The sequence below is a fragment of the Embiotoca jacksoni genome, unplaced genomic scaffold (assembly GCF_022577435.1).
Source record: "Embiotoca jacksoni isolate LCO1_2020_lvr unplaced genomic scaffold, fEmbJac1.0.p SCAF_70, whole genome shotgun sequence".
Lineage (NCBI taxonomy): Eukaryota > Metazoa > Chordata > Actinopteri > Embiotocidae > Embiotoca > Embiotoca jacksoni.
In genome coordinates this window covers 1028054-1043744 of record NW_027185426.1, presented here as the reverse complement: position 1 = coordinate 1043744, position 15691 = coordinate 1028054, and the positions used below count along the sequence as shown (strand labels likewise).

At 56.0% G+C, this 15691-nt stretch overlaps 1 protein-coding gene across 1 annotated transcript in view; it reads left to right on the top strand.

Annotated features, from left to right (window-relative positions):
* Nucleotides 1-291: 291 nt before the first annotated feature.
* The window catches only part of ppp2r5d (protein phosphatase 2, regulatory subunit B', delta), a 19885-nt gene continuing 4485 nt past the window's right edge, over nucleotides 292-15691 (top strand). The window contains exons 1-9 of the mRNA XM_069177198.1: nucleotides 292-578; nucleotides 12764-12844; nucleotides 12928-13102; nucleotides 14075-14274; nucleotides 14369-14572; nucleotides 14807-14937; nucleotides 15013-15072; nucleotides 15163-15271; nucleotides 15370-15423. Of these exons, the coding sequence (XP_069033299.1) occupies nucleotides 390-578; nucleotides 12764-12844; nucleotides 12928-13102; nucleotides 14075-14274; nucleotides 14369-14572; nucleotides 14807-14937; nucleotides 15013-15072; nucleotides 15163-15271; nucleotides 15370-15423 (1203 nt within the window). The 5' untranslated portion in view covers nucleotides 292-389. The remainder of the gene's footprint in view (nucleotides 579-12763; nucleotides 12845-12927; nucleotides 13103-14074; nucleotides 14275-14368; nucleotides 14573-14806; nucleotides 14938-15012; nucleotides 15073-15162; nucleotides 15272-15369; nucleotides 15424-15691) is intronic.

The following is a 15691-nucleotide window of genomic DNA, read 5'->3' as shown; positions in this document are numbered from 1 at the left end:
AAAGAGACGTCACCCAAGCGGCGGGAAATTGGTCACGTGCTCCTCGAACCTGCAGGTGAGGCTGTGTTGATGTAAACAACATTAAAACAAGTAAATACAAATCAAGTGTACACAAAGAATTAGATTCCTCATTAAACTCATCATTTCTGTACAAATGGCTTATTTTTTACTTTTGGTCATTTAGCCGGAAAACTTCTATTTGAGTGATTTCTCCCCCCGGTCCGGTCCGGTCCGGTCCGGTCCGGCTCGGCTCGGCTCGGGCCGGTCCGGCAGGTTGAAGGTGTTTTGTTGCTGGGGAAGACTCCGCCCTGCACCACCTCCTTCAGCTCCACCGTTAAACTCACTCGGCCAATCCGAAAAATCTCCTCCGCGCGCCACGAGCCAATCGGATGCTGCGCGTGCCGGACCGAGAGACGGTGAGTCCCGGGGAGGAAGATCACGGAGCCACCGGGGAGGAAGATCACGGAGCCACCGGGGAGGAAGATCACGGAGCCACCGGGGAGGAAGATCACGGAGCCACCGGGGAGGAAGAGCGCTGCAACGCGGTCAGGATGCCGAACAAACCGAAGAAGGAGAAGGTGAGTCGGCGGCTGATGATTCGTGACGGGGATCTTTTTCCTCCTGAATACACCGGAATACACCGGAATACACCGGAATACACCGGTCCGGTGCTCATTTCGGCTCCGGATCCTTTGACGGTAGATTTTGCCGAGCGGCGGCGAGCTAACAGGTTAGCTAACATGCTAAGGCCCCACCAGCAGAGGACGGCTAAGCTAATGCAGAGCTTCAGTGTTCCACCAGCGGTCCTCCTCCTCCTCCTCCTTCTCCTCTTCCTCCTCCTCCTCCTCCTCCTTCTCCTCTTCCTCCTCCTCCTCCTCCTCTTTCTCCTCTTCCTCCTCCTCCTCCTTCTCCTCTTCCTCCTCCTCCTTCTCCTCTTCCTCCTCCTCCTCCTTCTCCTCTTCCTCCTCCTCCTCCTCCTTCTCCTCTTCCTCCTCCTCCTCTTCCTCCTCCTTCTCCTCCTCCTCCTCCTCCTTCTCCTCTTCCTCCTCCTTCTCCTCCTCCTTCTCCTCTTCCTCCTCTTCCTCCTCCTTCTCCTCCTCCTCCTCCTCCTCCTCCTCTTCCTCCTCCTTCTCCTCCTCCTCCTCCTCCTTCTCCTCTTCCTCCTCCTTCTCCTCCTCCTTCTCCTCTTCCTCCTCCTCCTCTTCCACCTCCTTCTCCTCCTCCTCCTCCTCCTTCTCCTCTTCCTCCTCCTCCTCTTCCACCTCCTTCTCCTCTTCCTCCTCCTCCTCTTCCACCTCCTTCTCCTCCTCCTCCTCCTCCTTCTCCTCTTCCTCCTCCTCTTCCACCTCCTTCTCCTCTTCGTCTACCTTCTCAACCACCTCCTCCACTTCCTCCTTATCCTCCTCTTCCTTCTCCTCTTCCTCCTCCTCTTCCTCTTCCTTCTCCTCTTCCTTCTCCTCCTCTTCCTCCTCCTTCTCCTCTTCCTCCTCCTCCTCCTGTTCCTCCTCCTTATCCTCCTCTTCCTCCTCCTCTTCCTCCTCCTCCTCTTCCTCCTCCTTCTCCTCCTCCTCCTCCTCCTTCTCCTCTTCCTCCTCCTTCTCCTCCTCCTTCTCCTCTTCCTCCTCCTCCTCTTCCACCTCCTCCTCTTCCACCTCCTTCTCCTCCTCCTCCTCCTCCTTCTCCTCTTCCTCCTCCTCCTCTTCCACCTCCTTCTCCTCTTCCTCCTCCTCCTCTTCCACCTCCTTCTCCTCCTCCTCCTCCTCCTTCTCCTCTTCCTCCTCCTCTTCCACCTCCTTCTCCTCTTCGTCTACCTTCTCAACCACCTCCTCCACTTCCTCCTTATCCTCCTCTTCCTTCTCCTCTTCCTCCTCCTCTTCCTCTTCCTTCTCCTCTTCCTTCTCCTCCTCTTCCTCCTCCTCCTCAACCACCTCCTCCTCTTCCTTCTCCTCTTCCTCCTCCTCCTCCTCTTCCTCCTCCTTCTCCTCCTCTTCCTTCTCCTCCTCTTCCTCCTCCTCCTCTTCCTTCTCCACCTCCTCCTCCTCTGGACACTTTACCCAGGAGGAGGCGCTGCCTGCTCCTCTGAATTATTGATCCTGATCAGCTGAGCTGTGAACCTTCATTAAACATGAAAGATGTGATGCTAACCAGCTGCTAGCTGTTGTATCATGGAAACCCTCTGATGGGGGAGGGGGGGGGGGAGGGGGGAGGGGGGGAACCTGATGCTCTCAGCTGATCAACAATCAATCAGCTCATTGATCAGACAGCTGTGAGTGTTTGGATCAAATCTGGAGTGATGATGATCGACAGGTTTGATTGATGATGTGATCAAAAACAGCAAACTGGATTATTAGTGAAGCTTTTTATGTCTTGAGACGTTTTTTAGACAAAAACTGAAACTTTAATTAAAAAACAAACTTCTCAGAGAATATGTTGTATTGTTGTTGTCATGGCAACCAAGGTAGCTGAAGTTGTTGTCGCGGTTACAACTGTGGTGTAGTTTCCTAACAGCAGCACAACCTACCGGCACCGCTCAAATATCGCTCTTCATCCTCGCTCTTCATCCTCGCTCTTCATCCTCCGCACGCTGCTCTTCATCCTCCGCACGTCGCTCTTCATCCTCACTCTTCATCCTCCGCACGTCGCTCTTCATCCTCACTCTTCATCCTCGCTCTTCATCCTCGCTCTTCATCCTCCACACGTCGCTCTTCATCCTCCGCACGCTGCTCTTCATCCTCCGCACGTCGCTCTTCATCCTCACTCTTCATCCTCCGCACGTCGCTCTTCATCCTCACTCTTCATCCTCCGCACGCCGCTCTTCATCCTCCGCATGTCGCTCTTCATCGTCCGCACGTCGCTCTTCATCCTCACTCTTCATCCTCCGCACGCCGCTCTTCATCCTCCGCACGTCGCTCTTCATCCTCCGCACGTCGCTCTTCATCCTCACTCTTCATCCTCCGCACGTCGCTCTTCATCCTCCGCACGTCGCTCTTCATCCTCACTCTTCATCCTCCGCACGTCGCTCTTCATCCTCCGCACGTCGCTCTTCATCCTCGCTCTTCATCCTCCGCACGTCGCTCTTCATCCTCCGCACGCTGCTCTTCATCCTCCGCACGTCGCTCTTCATCCTCCGCACGCTGCTCTTCATCCTCCGCACGTCGCTCTTCATCCTCCGCACGCTGCTCTTCATCCTCCGCACGTCGCTCTTCATCCTCCGCACGCTGCTCTTCATCCTCCGCACGTCGCTCTTCATCCTCCACACGTCGCTCTTCATCCTCGCTCTTCATCCTCCGCACGTCGCTCTTCATCCTCCGCACGTCGCTCTTCATCCTCCGCACGTCGCTGTTCATCCTCCACATGTCGCTCTTCATCCTCGCTCTTCATCCTCGCTCTTCATCCTCCACACGTCGCTCTTCATCCTCCACACGTCGCTCTTCATCCTCGCTCTTCATCCTCCGCACGTCGCTCTTCATCCTCGCTCTTCATCCTCCGCACGTCGCTCTTCATCCTCGCTCTTCATCCTCCACACGTCGCTCTTCATCCTCGCTCTTCATCCTCCGCACGTCGCTCTTCATCCTCACTCTTCATCCTCCGCACGCTGCTCTTCATCCTCGCTCTTCATCCTCCGCACGTCGCTCTTCATCCTCGCTCTTCATCCTCCGCACGCTGCTCTTCATCCTCCAAACGTCGCTCTTCATCCTCCACACGCTGCTCTTCATCCTCGCTCTTCATCCTCCGCACGTCGCTCTTCATCCTCCGCACGTCGCTCTTCATCCTCGCTCTTCATCCTCCACACGTTGCTCTTCATCCTTGCTCTTCATCCTCCGCACGCTGCTCTTCATCCTCCAAACGTCGCTCTTCATCCTCCGCACGCTGCTCTTCATCCTCCAAACGTCGCTCTTCATCCTCCACACGCTGCTCTTCATCCTCGCTCTTCATCCTCCGCACGTCGCTCTTCATCCTCCGCACGTCGCTCTTCATCCTCCGCACGTCGCTCTTCATCCTCGCTCTTCATCCTCCGCACGTCGCTCTTCATCCTCGCTCTTCATCCTCCGCACGTCGCTCTTCATCTTCCGCACGTCGCTCTTCATCCTCCACACGTCGCTCTTCATCCTCCGCACGTCACTCTTCATCCTCCGCACGTCGCTCTTCATCCTCGCTCTTCATCCTCCGCACGTCGCTCTTCATCCTCCGCACGTCGCTCTTCATCCTCGCTCTTCATCCTCCAAACGTCGCTCTTCATCCTCCGCACGTCGCTCTTCATCCTCGCTCTTCATCCTCCGCACGTCGCTCTTCATCCTCCGCACGTCGCTCTTCATCCTCCGCACGTCGCTCTTCATCCTCCGCACGCTGCTCTTCATCCTCCGCACGTCGCTCTTCATCCTCGCTCTTCATCCTCCACACGTCGCTCTTCATCCTCCGCACGTCGCTCTTCATCCTCCGCACGTCGCTCTTCATCCTCCGCACGCTGCTCTTCATCCTCCGCACGTCGCTCTTCATCCTCCGCACGTCGCTCTTCATCCTCGCTCTTCATCCTCCACACGTCGCTCTTCATCCTCCGCACGTCGCTCTTCATCCTCCGCACGCTGCTCTTCATCCTCCGCACGTCGCTCTTCATCCTCGCTCTTCATCCTCCACACGTCGCTCTTCATCCTCGCTCTTCATCCTCCACACGTCGCTCTTCATCCTCGCTCTTCATCCTCCACACGTCGCTCTTCATCCTCGCTCTTCATCCTCCGCACGTCGCTCTTCATCCTCGCTCTTCATCCTCCGCACGTCGCTCTTCATCCTCCGCACGTCGCTCTTCATCCTCGCTCTTCATCCTCCAAACGTCGCTCTTCATCCTCCGCACGTCGCTCTTCATCCTCGCTCTTCATCCTCCGCACGTCGCTCTTCATCCTCCGCACGTCGCTCTTCATCCTCGCTCTTCATCCTCCACACGTCGCTCTTCATCCTCCGCACGTCGCTCTTCATCCTCCGCACGTCGCTCTTCATCCCCCGCACGTCGCTCTTCATCCTCCGCACGCTGCTCTTCATCCTCCGCACGCTGCTCTTCATCCTCCGCACGTCGCTCTTCATCCTCCGCACGTCGCTCTTCATCCTCGCTCTTCATCCCCCACACGTCGCTCTTCATCCTCCGCACGTCGCTCTTCATCCTCCGCACGCTGCTCTTCATCCTCCGCACGTCGCTCTTCATCCTCCGCACGTCGCTCTTCATCCTCCGCACGCTGCTCTTCATCCTCCGCACGTCGCTCTTCATCCTCGCTCTTCATCCTCCACACGTCGCTCTTCATCCTCACTCTTCATCCTCCACACGTCGCTCTTCATCCTCGCTCTTCATCCTCCACACGTCGCTCTTCATCCTCGCTCTTCATCCTCCGCACGTCGCTCTTCATCCTCGCTCTTCATCCTCCGCACGTCGCTCTTCATCCTCGCTCTTCATCCTCCACACGTCGCTCTTCATCCTCGCTCTTCATCCTCCACACGTCGCTCTTCATCCTCGCTCTTCATCCTCCGCACGTCGCTCTTCATCCTCCACACGTCGCTCTTCATCCTCGCTCTTCATCCTCCACACGTCGCTCTTCATCCTCCACACGTCGCTCTTCATCCTCGCTCTTCATCCTCCGCACGTCGCTCTTCATCCTCGCTCTTCATCCTCCGCACGTCGCTCTTCATCCTCGCTCTTCATCCTCCGCACGTCGCTCTTCATCCTCCGCACGTCGCTCTTCATCCTCGCTCTTCATCCTCCACACGTCGCTCTTCATCCTCCGCACGTCGCTCTTCATCCTCCGCACGTCGCTCTTCATCCTCCGCACGCTGCTCTTCATCCTCCGCACGCTGCTCTTCATCCTCCGCACGCTGCTCTTCATCCTCCGCACGCTGCTCTTCATCCTCCGCACGTCGCTCTTCATCCTCCGCACGTCGCTCTTCATCCTCGCTCTTCATCCTCCACACGTCGCTCTTCATCCTCCGCACGTCGCTCTTCATCCTCCGCACGCTGCTCTTCATCCTCCGCACGTCGCTCTTCATCCTCGCTCTTCATCCTCCACACGTCGCTCTTCATCCTCACTCTTCATCCTCCACACGTCGCTCTTCATCCTCGCTCTTCATCCTCCACACGTCGCTCTTCATCCTCGCTCTTCATCCTCCGCACGTCGCTCTTCATCCTCGCTCTTCATCCTCCGCACGTCGCTCTTCATCCTCGCTCTTCATCCTCCGCACGTCGCTCTTCATCCTCGCTCTTCATCCTCCACACGTCGCTCTTCATCCTCGCTCTTCATCCTCCGCACGTCGCTCTTCATCCTCGCTCTTCATCCTCCACACGTCGCTCTTCATCCTCGCTCTTCATCCTCCGCACGCTGCTCTTCATCCTCCGCACGTCGCTCTTCATCCTCCACACGTCGCTCTTCATCCTCGCTCTTCATCCTCCGCACGCTGCTCTTCATCCTCCGCACGTCGCTCTTCATCCTCCGCACGTCGCTCTTCATCCTCCGCACGTCGCTCTTCATCCTCGCTCTTCATCCTCCGCACGTCGCTCTTCATCCTCGCTCTTCATCCTCCGCACGTCGCTCTTCATCCTCCGCACGTCGCTCTTCATCCTCCAAACGTCGCTCTTCATCCTCCGCACGCTGCTCTTCATCCTCGCTCTTCATCCTCCGCACGTCGCTCTTCATCCTCGCTCTTCATCCTCCGCACGTCGCTCTTCATCCTCGCTCTTCATCCTCCGCACGTCGCTCTTCATCCTCGCTCTTCATCCTCCGCACGTCGCTCTTCATCCTCGCTCTTCATCCTCCACACGTCGCTCTTCATCCTCGCTCTTCATCCTCCGCACGTCGCTCTTCATCCTCCGCACGTCGCTCTTCATCCTCGCTCTTCATCCTCCACACGTCGCTCTTCATCCTCCGCACGTCGCTCTTCATCCTCCGCACGTCGCTCTTCATCCTCCGCACGCTGCTCTTCATCCTCCGCACGCTGCTCTTCATCCTCCGCACGCTGCTCTTCATCCTCCACACGTCGCTCTTCATCCTCCGCACGTCGCTCTTCATCCTCGCTCTTCATCCTCCACACGTCGCTCTTCATCCTCCGCACGTCGCTCTTCATCCTCCGCACGCTGCTCTTCATCCTCCGCACGTCGCTCTTCATCCTCGCTCTTCATCCTCCACACGTCGCTCTTCATCCTCACTCTTCATCCTCCACACGTCGCTCTTCATCCTCGCTCTTCATCCTCCACACGTCGCTCTTCATCCTCGCTCTTCATCCTCCGCACGTCGCTCTTCATCCTCGCTCTTCATCCTCCGCACGTCGCTCTTCATCCTCGCTCTTCATCCTCCGCACGTCGCTCTTCATCCTCGCTCTTCATCCTCCACACGTCGCTCTTCATCCTCGCTCTTCATCCTCCGCACGTCGCTCTTCATCCTCGCTCTTCATCCTCCGCACGTCGCTCTTCATCCTCGCTCTTCATCCTCCACACGTCGCTCTTCATCCTCGCTCTTCATCCTCCGCACGCTGCTCTTCATCCTCCGCACGTCGCTCTTCATCCTCCACACGTCGCTCTTCATCCTCGCTCTTCATCCTCCGCACGCTGCTCTTCATCCTCCGCACGTCGCTCTTCATCCTCCGCACGTCGCTCTTCATCCTCCGCACGTCGCTCTTCATCCTCGCTCTTCATCCTCCGCACGTCGCTCTTCATCCTCGCTCTTCATCCTCCGCACGTCGCTCTTCATCCTCCAAACGTCGCTCTTCATCCTCCAAACGTCGCTCTTCATCCTCCGCACGCTGCTCTTCATCCTCGCTCTTCATCCTCCGCACGTCGCTCTTCATCCTCGCTCTTCATCCTCCGCACGTCGCTCTTCATCCTCGCTCTTCATCCTCCGCACGTCGCTCTTCATCCTCGCTCTTCATCCTCCGCACGTCGCTCTTCATCCTCGCTCTTCATCCTCCGCACGTCGCTCTTCATCCTCGCTCTTCATCCTCCGCACGTCGCTCTTCATCCTCCGCACGTTGCTCTTCATCCTCCGCACGTCGCTCTTCATCCTCCAAACGTCGCTCTTCATCCTCCGCACGCTGCTCTTCATCCTCGCTCTTCATCCTCCGCACGTCGCTCTTCATCCTCGCTCTTCATCCTCCGCACGTCGCTCTTCATCCTCCGCACGTCGCTCTTCATCCTCGCTCTTCATCCTCCACACGTCGCTCTTCATCCTCCGCACGTCGCTCTTCATCCTCGCTCTTCATCCTCCGCACGTCGCTCTTCATCCTCGCTCTTCATCCTCCACACGTCGCTCTTCATCCTCGCTCTTCATCCTCCGCACGTCGCTCTTCATCCTCGCTCTTCATCCTCCGCACGTCGCTCTTCATCCTCCGCACGTCGCTCTTCATCCTCGCTCTTCATCCTCCAAACGTCGCTCTTCATCCTCCGCACGTCGCTCTTCATCCTCGCTCTTCATCCTCCGCACGTCGCTCTTCATCCTCCGCACGTCGCTCTTCATCCTCGCTCTTCATCCTCCACACGTCGCTCTTCATCCTCCGCACGTCGCTCTTCATCCTCCGCACGTCGCTCTTCATCCTCCGCACGCTGCTCTTCATCCTCCGCACGCTGCTCTTCATCCTCCGCACGTCGCTCTTCATCCTCCGCACGTCGCTCTTCATCCTCGCTCTTCATCCCCCACACGTCGCTCTTCATCCTCCGCACGTCGCTCTTCATCCTCCGCACGCTGCTCTTCATCCTCCGCACGTCGCTCTTCATCCTCCGCACGTCGCTCTTCATCCTCCGCACGCTGCTCTTCATCCTCCGCACGTCGCTCTTCATCCTCGCTCTTCATCCTCCACACGTCGCTCTTCATCCTCACTCTTCATCCTCCACACGTCGCTCTTCATCCTCGCTCTTCATCCTCCACACGTCGCTCTTCATCCTCGCTCTTCATCCTCCGCACGTCGCTCTTCATCCTCGCTCTTCATCCTCCGCACGTCGCTCTTCATCCTCGCTCTTCATCCTCCGCACGTCGCTCTTCATCCTCGCTCTTCATCCTCCACACGTCGCTCTTCATCCTCGCTCTTCATCCTCCACACGTCGCTCTTCATCCTCGCTCTTCATCCTCCGCACGTCGCTCTTCATCCTCCACACGTCGCTCTTCATCCTCGCTCTTCATCCTCCACACGTCGCTCTTCATCCTCCACACGTCGCTCTTCATCCTCGCTCTTCATCCTCCGCACGTCGCTCTTCATCCTCGCTCTTCATCCTCCGCACGTCGCTCTTCATCCTCCGCACGTCGCTCTTCATCCTCGCTCTTCATCCTCCACACGTCGCTCTTCATCCTCCGCACGTCGCTCTTCATCCTCCGCACGTCGCTCTTCATCCTCCGCACGCTGCTCTTCATCCTCCGCACGCTGCTCTTCATCCTCCGCACGCTGCTCTTCATCCTCCGCACGTCGCTCTTCATCCTCCGCACGTCGCTCTTCATCCTCGCTCTTCATCCTCCACACGTCGCTCTTCATCCTCCGCACGTCGCTCTTCATCCTCCGCACGCTGCTCTTCATCCTCCGCACGTCGCTCTTCATCCTCGCTCTTCATCCTCCACACGTCGCTCTTCATCCTCACTCTTCATCCTCCACACGTCGCTCTTCATCCTCGCTCTTCATCCTCCACACGTCGCTCTTCATCCTCGCTCTTCATCCTCCGCACGTCGCTCTTCATCCTCGCTCTTCATCCTCCGCACGTCGCTCTTCATCCTCGCTCTTCATCCTCCACACGTCGCTCTTCATCCTCGCTCTTCATCCTCCGCACGTCGCTCTTCATCCTCGCTCTTCATCCTCCGCACGTCGCTCTTCATCCTCGCTCTTCATCCTCCACACGTCGCTCTTCATCCTCGCTCTTCATCCTCCGCACGCTGCTCTTCATCCTCCGCACGTCGCTCTTCATCCTCCACACGTCGCTCTTCATCCTCGCTCTTCATCCTCCGCACGCTGCTCTTCATCCTCCGCACGTCGCTCTTCATCCTCCGCACGTCGCTCTTCATCCTCCGCACGTCGCTCTTCATCCTCGCTCTTCATCCTCCGCACGTCGCTCTTCATCCTCGCTCTTCATCCTCCGCACGTCGCTCTTCATCCTCCGCACGTCGCTCTTCATCCTCCAAACGTCGCTCTTCATCCTCCGCACGCTGCTCTTCATCCTCGCTCTTCATCCTCCGCACGTCGCTCTTCATCCTCGCTCTTCATCCTCCGCACGTCGCTCTTCATCCTCGCTCTTCATCCTCCGCACGTCGCTCTTCATCCTCGCTCTTCATCCTCCGCACGTCGCTCTTCATCCTCGCTCTTCATCCTCCGCACGTCGCTCTTCATCCTCGCTCTTCATCCTCCGCACGTCGCTCTTCATCCTCCGCACGTTGCTCTTCATCCTCCGCACGTCGCTCTTCATCCTCCAAACGTCGCTCTTCATCCTCCGCACGCTGCTCTTCATCCTCGCTCTTCATCCTCCGCACGTCGCTCTTCATCCTCGCTCTTCATCCTCCGCACGTCGCTCTTCATCCTCCGCACGTCGCTCTTCATCCTCGCTCTTCATCCTCCACACGTCGCTCTTCATCCTCCGCACGTCGCTCTTCATCCTCGCTCTTCATCCTCCGCACGTCGCTCTTCATCCTCGCTCTTCATCCTCCGCACGTCGCTCTTCATCCTCCGCACGTCGCTCTTCATCCTCCGCACGTCGCTCTTCATCCTCGCTCTTCATCCTCCGCACGTCGCTCTTCATCCTCCGCACGTCGCTCTTCATCCTCCGCACGTCGCTCTTCATCCTCGCTCTTCATCCTCCGCACGTCGCTCTTCATCCTCCGCACGTCGCTCTTCATCCTCGCTCTTCATCCTCCACACGTCGCTCTTCATCCTCCAAACGTCGCTCTTCATCCTCGCTCTTCATCCTCCACACGTCGCTCTTCATCCTCCGCACGTCGCTCTTCATCCTCGCTCTTCATCCTCCACACGTCGCTCTTCATCCTCGCTCTTCATCCTCCGCACGTCGCTCTTCATCCTCGCTCTTCATCCTCCACACGTCGCTCTTCATCCTCGCTCTTCATCTTCCAAACGTCGCTCTTCATCCTCCACACGTCGCTCTTCATCCTCGCTCTTCATCCTCCACACGTCGCTCTTCATCCTCCACACGTCGCTCTTCATCCTCGCTCTTCATCCTCCGCACGTCGCTCTTCATCCTCGCTCTTCATCCTCCGCACGTCGCTCTTCATCCTCCGCACGTCGCTCTTCATCCTCGCTCTTCATCCTCCGCACGTCGCTCTTCATCCTCCGCACGTCGCTCTTCATCCTCCGCACGTCGCTCTTCATCCTCGCTCTTCATCCTCCGCACGTCACTCTTCATCCTCCACACGTCGCTCTTCATCCTCGCTCTTCATCCTCCGCACGTCACTCTTCATCCTCCACACGTCGCTCTTCATCCTCGCTCTTCATCCTCCACACGTCGCTCTTCATCCTCGCTCTTCATCCTCCGCACGTCGCTCTTCATCCTCCGCACGTCGCTCTTCATCCTCGCTCTTCATCCTCCGCACGTCGCTCTTCATCCTCCAAACGTCGCTCTTCATCCTCCAAACGTCGCTCTTCATCCTCGCTCTTCATCCTCCACACGTCGCTCTTCATCCTACGCACGTCGCTCTTCATCCTCCGCACGTCGCTCTTCATCCTCCGCACGTCGCTCTTCATCCTCGCTCTTCATCCTCCACACGTCGCTCTTCATCCTCGCTCTTCATCCTCCACACGTCGCTCTTCATCCTCCACACGTCGCTCTTCATCCTCCACACGTCGCTCTTCATCCTCCACACGTCGCTCTTCATCCTCGCTCTTCATCCTCCACACGTCGCTCTTCATCTTCCAAACGTCGCTCTTCATCCTCCACACGTCGCTCTTTATCCTCCACACGTCGCTCTTCATCCTCGCTCTTCATCCTCCGCACGTCACTCTTCATCCTCCAAACGTCGCTCTTCATCCTCCACACGTCGCTCTTCATCCTCGCTCTTCATCCTCCACACGTCGCTCTTCATCCTCCACACGTCGCTCTTCATCCTCCAAACGTCGCTCTTCATCCTCGCTCTTCATCCTCCACACGTCGCTCTTCATCCTCCAAACGTCGCTCTTCATCCTCGCTCTTCATCCTCCGCACGTCACTCTTCATCCTCCAAACGTCGCTCTTCATCCTCGCTCTTCATCCTCCACACGTCGCTCTTCATCCTCGCTCTTCATCCTCCGCACGTCACTCTTCATCCTCCAAACGTCGCTCTTCATCCTCGCTCTTCATCCTCCACACGTCGCTCTTCATCCTCCAAACGTCGCTCTTCATCCTCGCTCTTCATCCTCCACACGTCACTCTTCATCCTCCAAACGTCACTCTTCATCCTCGCTCTTCATCCTCCACACGTCGCTCTTCATCCTCGCTCTTCATCCTCCACACGTCGCTCTTCATCCTCCAAACGTCGCTCTTCATCCTCGCTCTTCATCCTCCGCACGTCACTCTTCATCCTCCAAACGTCGCTCTTCATCCTCGCTCTTCATCCTCCACACGTCGCTCTTCATCCTCGCTCTTCATCCTCCACACGTCGCTCTTCATCCTCGCTCTTCATCCTCCGCACGTCGCTCTTCATCCTGCAGGTCGTTAATCAGTTAATGGAGAAGTCGTTTGATTGATTGATGACGACAGTATTGATCAGCTGTTCCTCCTGCCTGACATATAAACATACAGAACAGCAGGTTTATCTCTGAACTTTCTTTTAAACAGGAAACGACCAAATCTGCTAAAACCAGCGTGAAGAACAGCGGCGGCGGGAAGGATGCAGCTGCGACGGACAACTCTGACGACGTGAGTCACAGGAAGCTGCTTTAGCAACATTAACCGTGTGTTCCTCTGTTGTCCTGGTGAGTATAAACCTGAATGTGTTTCAGGCGCAGCAGCAGAGCGGCAGTAAGCGTCCCAGTAACAGCACGCCGCCGCCGACTCAGCTCAACAAGATCAAATACTCTGGAGGTCCTCAGCTGGTGAAGAAGGAGCGCCGCCAGAGCTCCTCTCGCTTCAGCCTGACCAAGAACAGAGAGCTGCAGAAACTACCTGCCCTCAAAGGTAACCACACACGGACTAAACCTGATCTAAACCCAAACTAAACCTGATCTAAACCTGATCTAAACCCAATCTAAACCTGATCTAAACCCAATCTAAACCTGATCCCAATCTAAACCTGATCTAAACCCGATCTAAACCCAATCTAAACCTGATCTAAACCCAATCTAAACCTGATCTAAACCCAATCTAAACCTGATCTAAACCCGATCTAAACCCAATCTAAACCTGATCTCAACCCGACCTAAACCCGATCTAAACCTGATCTAAACCCAACCTAAACCTGATCTAAATCCAACCTAAACCTGATCTAAACCCGACTTAAACCTGATCTAAACCCAACCTAAACCTGATCTAAATCCAACCTAAACCTGCTCTAAACCCAATCTAAACCTGATCTAAACCCAACCTAAACCTGATCTAAATCCAACCTAAACCTGATCTAAACCTGATCTAAACCCGACCTAAACCTGATCTAAACCCAACCTAAACCTGATCTAAACCTGATCTAAACCCAACCTAAACCTGATCTAAATCCAACCTAAACCTGATCTAAACCCGACCTAAACCTGATCTAAACCCAACCTCAACCTGATCTAAATCCAACCTAAACCTGCTCTAAACCCAATCTAAACCTGATCTAAACCTGATCTAAACCCAATCTAAACCAGCCTCTCCAGTGGTTGTTTCTGTCAGTCTGAAAAGCTGAGCTCAATGCAGTGCGGACAGAGCTGTTTGCCATGGTGATATCCGTGTTTCAGGTGAGCATGACTCAGCAGTGTAGTCATGTGGATCAGACCTGCTCAGAGGGGTTTCCTCATGAACGAAGGCTGCAAAGGGGACTCAGCCATAACTGGTGGGCGGGGCCTGTAGCGGCCAATCAGAGGTTAAGATGATGTCGTCGAAATCAGTCACAGGTGATGGACAGGACCTTGGTCCTCTTTGTGGTCGAAACTGACCCCCCCTCCCCCTCAGATGCTCCTCCTATCGACCGAGAGGAGCTGTTCATCCAGAAGCTGCGTCAATGCTGCGTCCTGTTCGACTTCGTCAGCGACCCGCTCAGCGACCTCAAATACAAGGAGGTGAAGAGGGCGGGGCTTAACGAGATGGTCGAGTACATCACGCACAACAGCGACGTGGTGACCGAGTCCATCTACCCCGAGGCCGTCATCATGGTGAGAGACCGCATTGTGGGCGGAGTTAGTTTCTCCTGAACAACAACAACAACAGAAGCACAAAGTGAGTCGGTTTGTTTCCGTGTCTCTTCAGTTCTCCATCAACTTGTTCCGGACTCTTCCTCCGTCCTCCAACCCGACCGGAGCCGAGTTCGACCCTGAGGAGGACGAGCCCACGCTGGAGGCGGCCTGGCCTCACCTGCAGCTGGTGTACGAGTTCTTCCTCCGCTTCCTGGAGTCTCCGGACTTCCAGCCCAACATCGCCAAAAAATACATCGACCAAAAGTTTGTACTGTCGGTAAGATGCCACCTGTTGGACCTGGTGTGACCACAGGGAGAACCAGAACCGGGCTAATGCTGCCAACGCTGAATTTTAATACTTTAAAAACAGAACGTGGGGGACACGTGTGGGGGACACCTGTGGGGGACATCTGTGGGGGACACACGTGTGGGACACGTGTGGGGGACACGTGTGGGGGACACGTGTGGGGGACACATGTGGAGGACTCTGACTGTTGCCTGATGTGTCCAGCTGCTGGAGCTGTTTGACAGTGAAGACCCCAGAGAGAGAGACTTCTTGAAGACCATCCTCCATCGGATCTACGGGAAGTTCCTGGGCCTCCGCGCCTACATCCGCCGTCAGATCAACAACATCTTCTACAGGTGAGAACCTGAGCCTCAGACACACAACGTTCTGGGACACCAGGTGTTGGTCTGAATGATGTCATCGTTCTGCAGGTTCATCTACGAGACGGAACATCACAACGGCATCGCTGAGCTGCTGGAGATCCTGGGCAGGTAACACATACACCTGTGTAACACACACACACACACATACACACACACACACACACACACCTGTCTAACTCACCTGTCTCTCTCTCTCAGTATTATAAATGGCTTCGCTCTGCCGCTGAAAGAAGAACACAAGATGTTTCTGATCAGAGTTCTGCTGCCGCTGCACAAAGTCAAATCTCTAAGTGTCTACCACCCACAGGTCTGTCTGTCCTCCTGTCTGTCTCTAACTGTTTCTGTCTGTCTCTGTCTGTCTCTAACTGTTTCTGTCTGTCTCTAACTGTCTCTGTCTGTCCTCAGCTGGCCTACTGTGTGGTTCAGTTCCTGGAGAAGGACAGCAGTCTCACAGAGCCCGTGAGTATCCATCACTGACTGTTTCCATGACAACGCTGTACCACGGTAGTGGGCAGTGTTTAGTTTCCATAGTAACGTACAGAGAATGGACACATTAACACAAACACCACGGACCATGTCTGATAGATCTGGTGTGATGAGGCTCTCATGTTGGCAACAGTCCGAGGCTCACCTGTAGAACCAGGCTCACCTGTAGAACCAGCCTCACCTGTAGAACCAGGCTCACCTGTAGAACCAAACTCACCTGTAGAACCAGCCTCACCTGTAG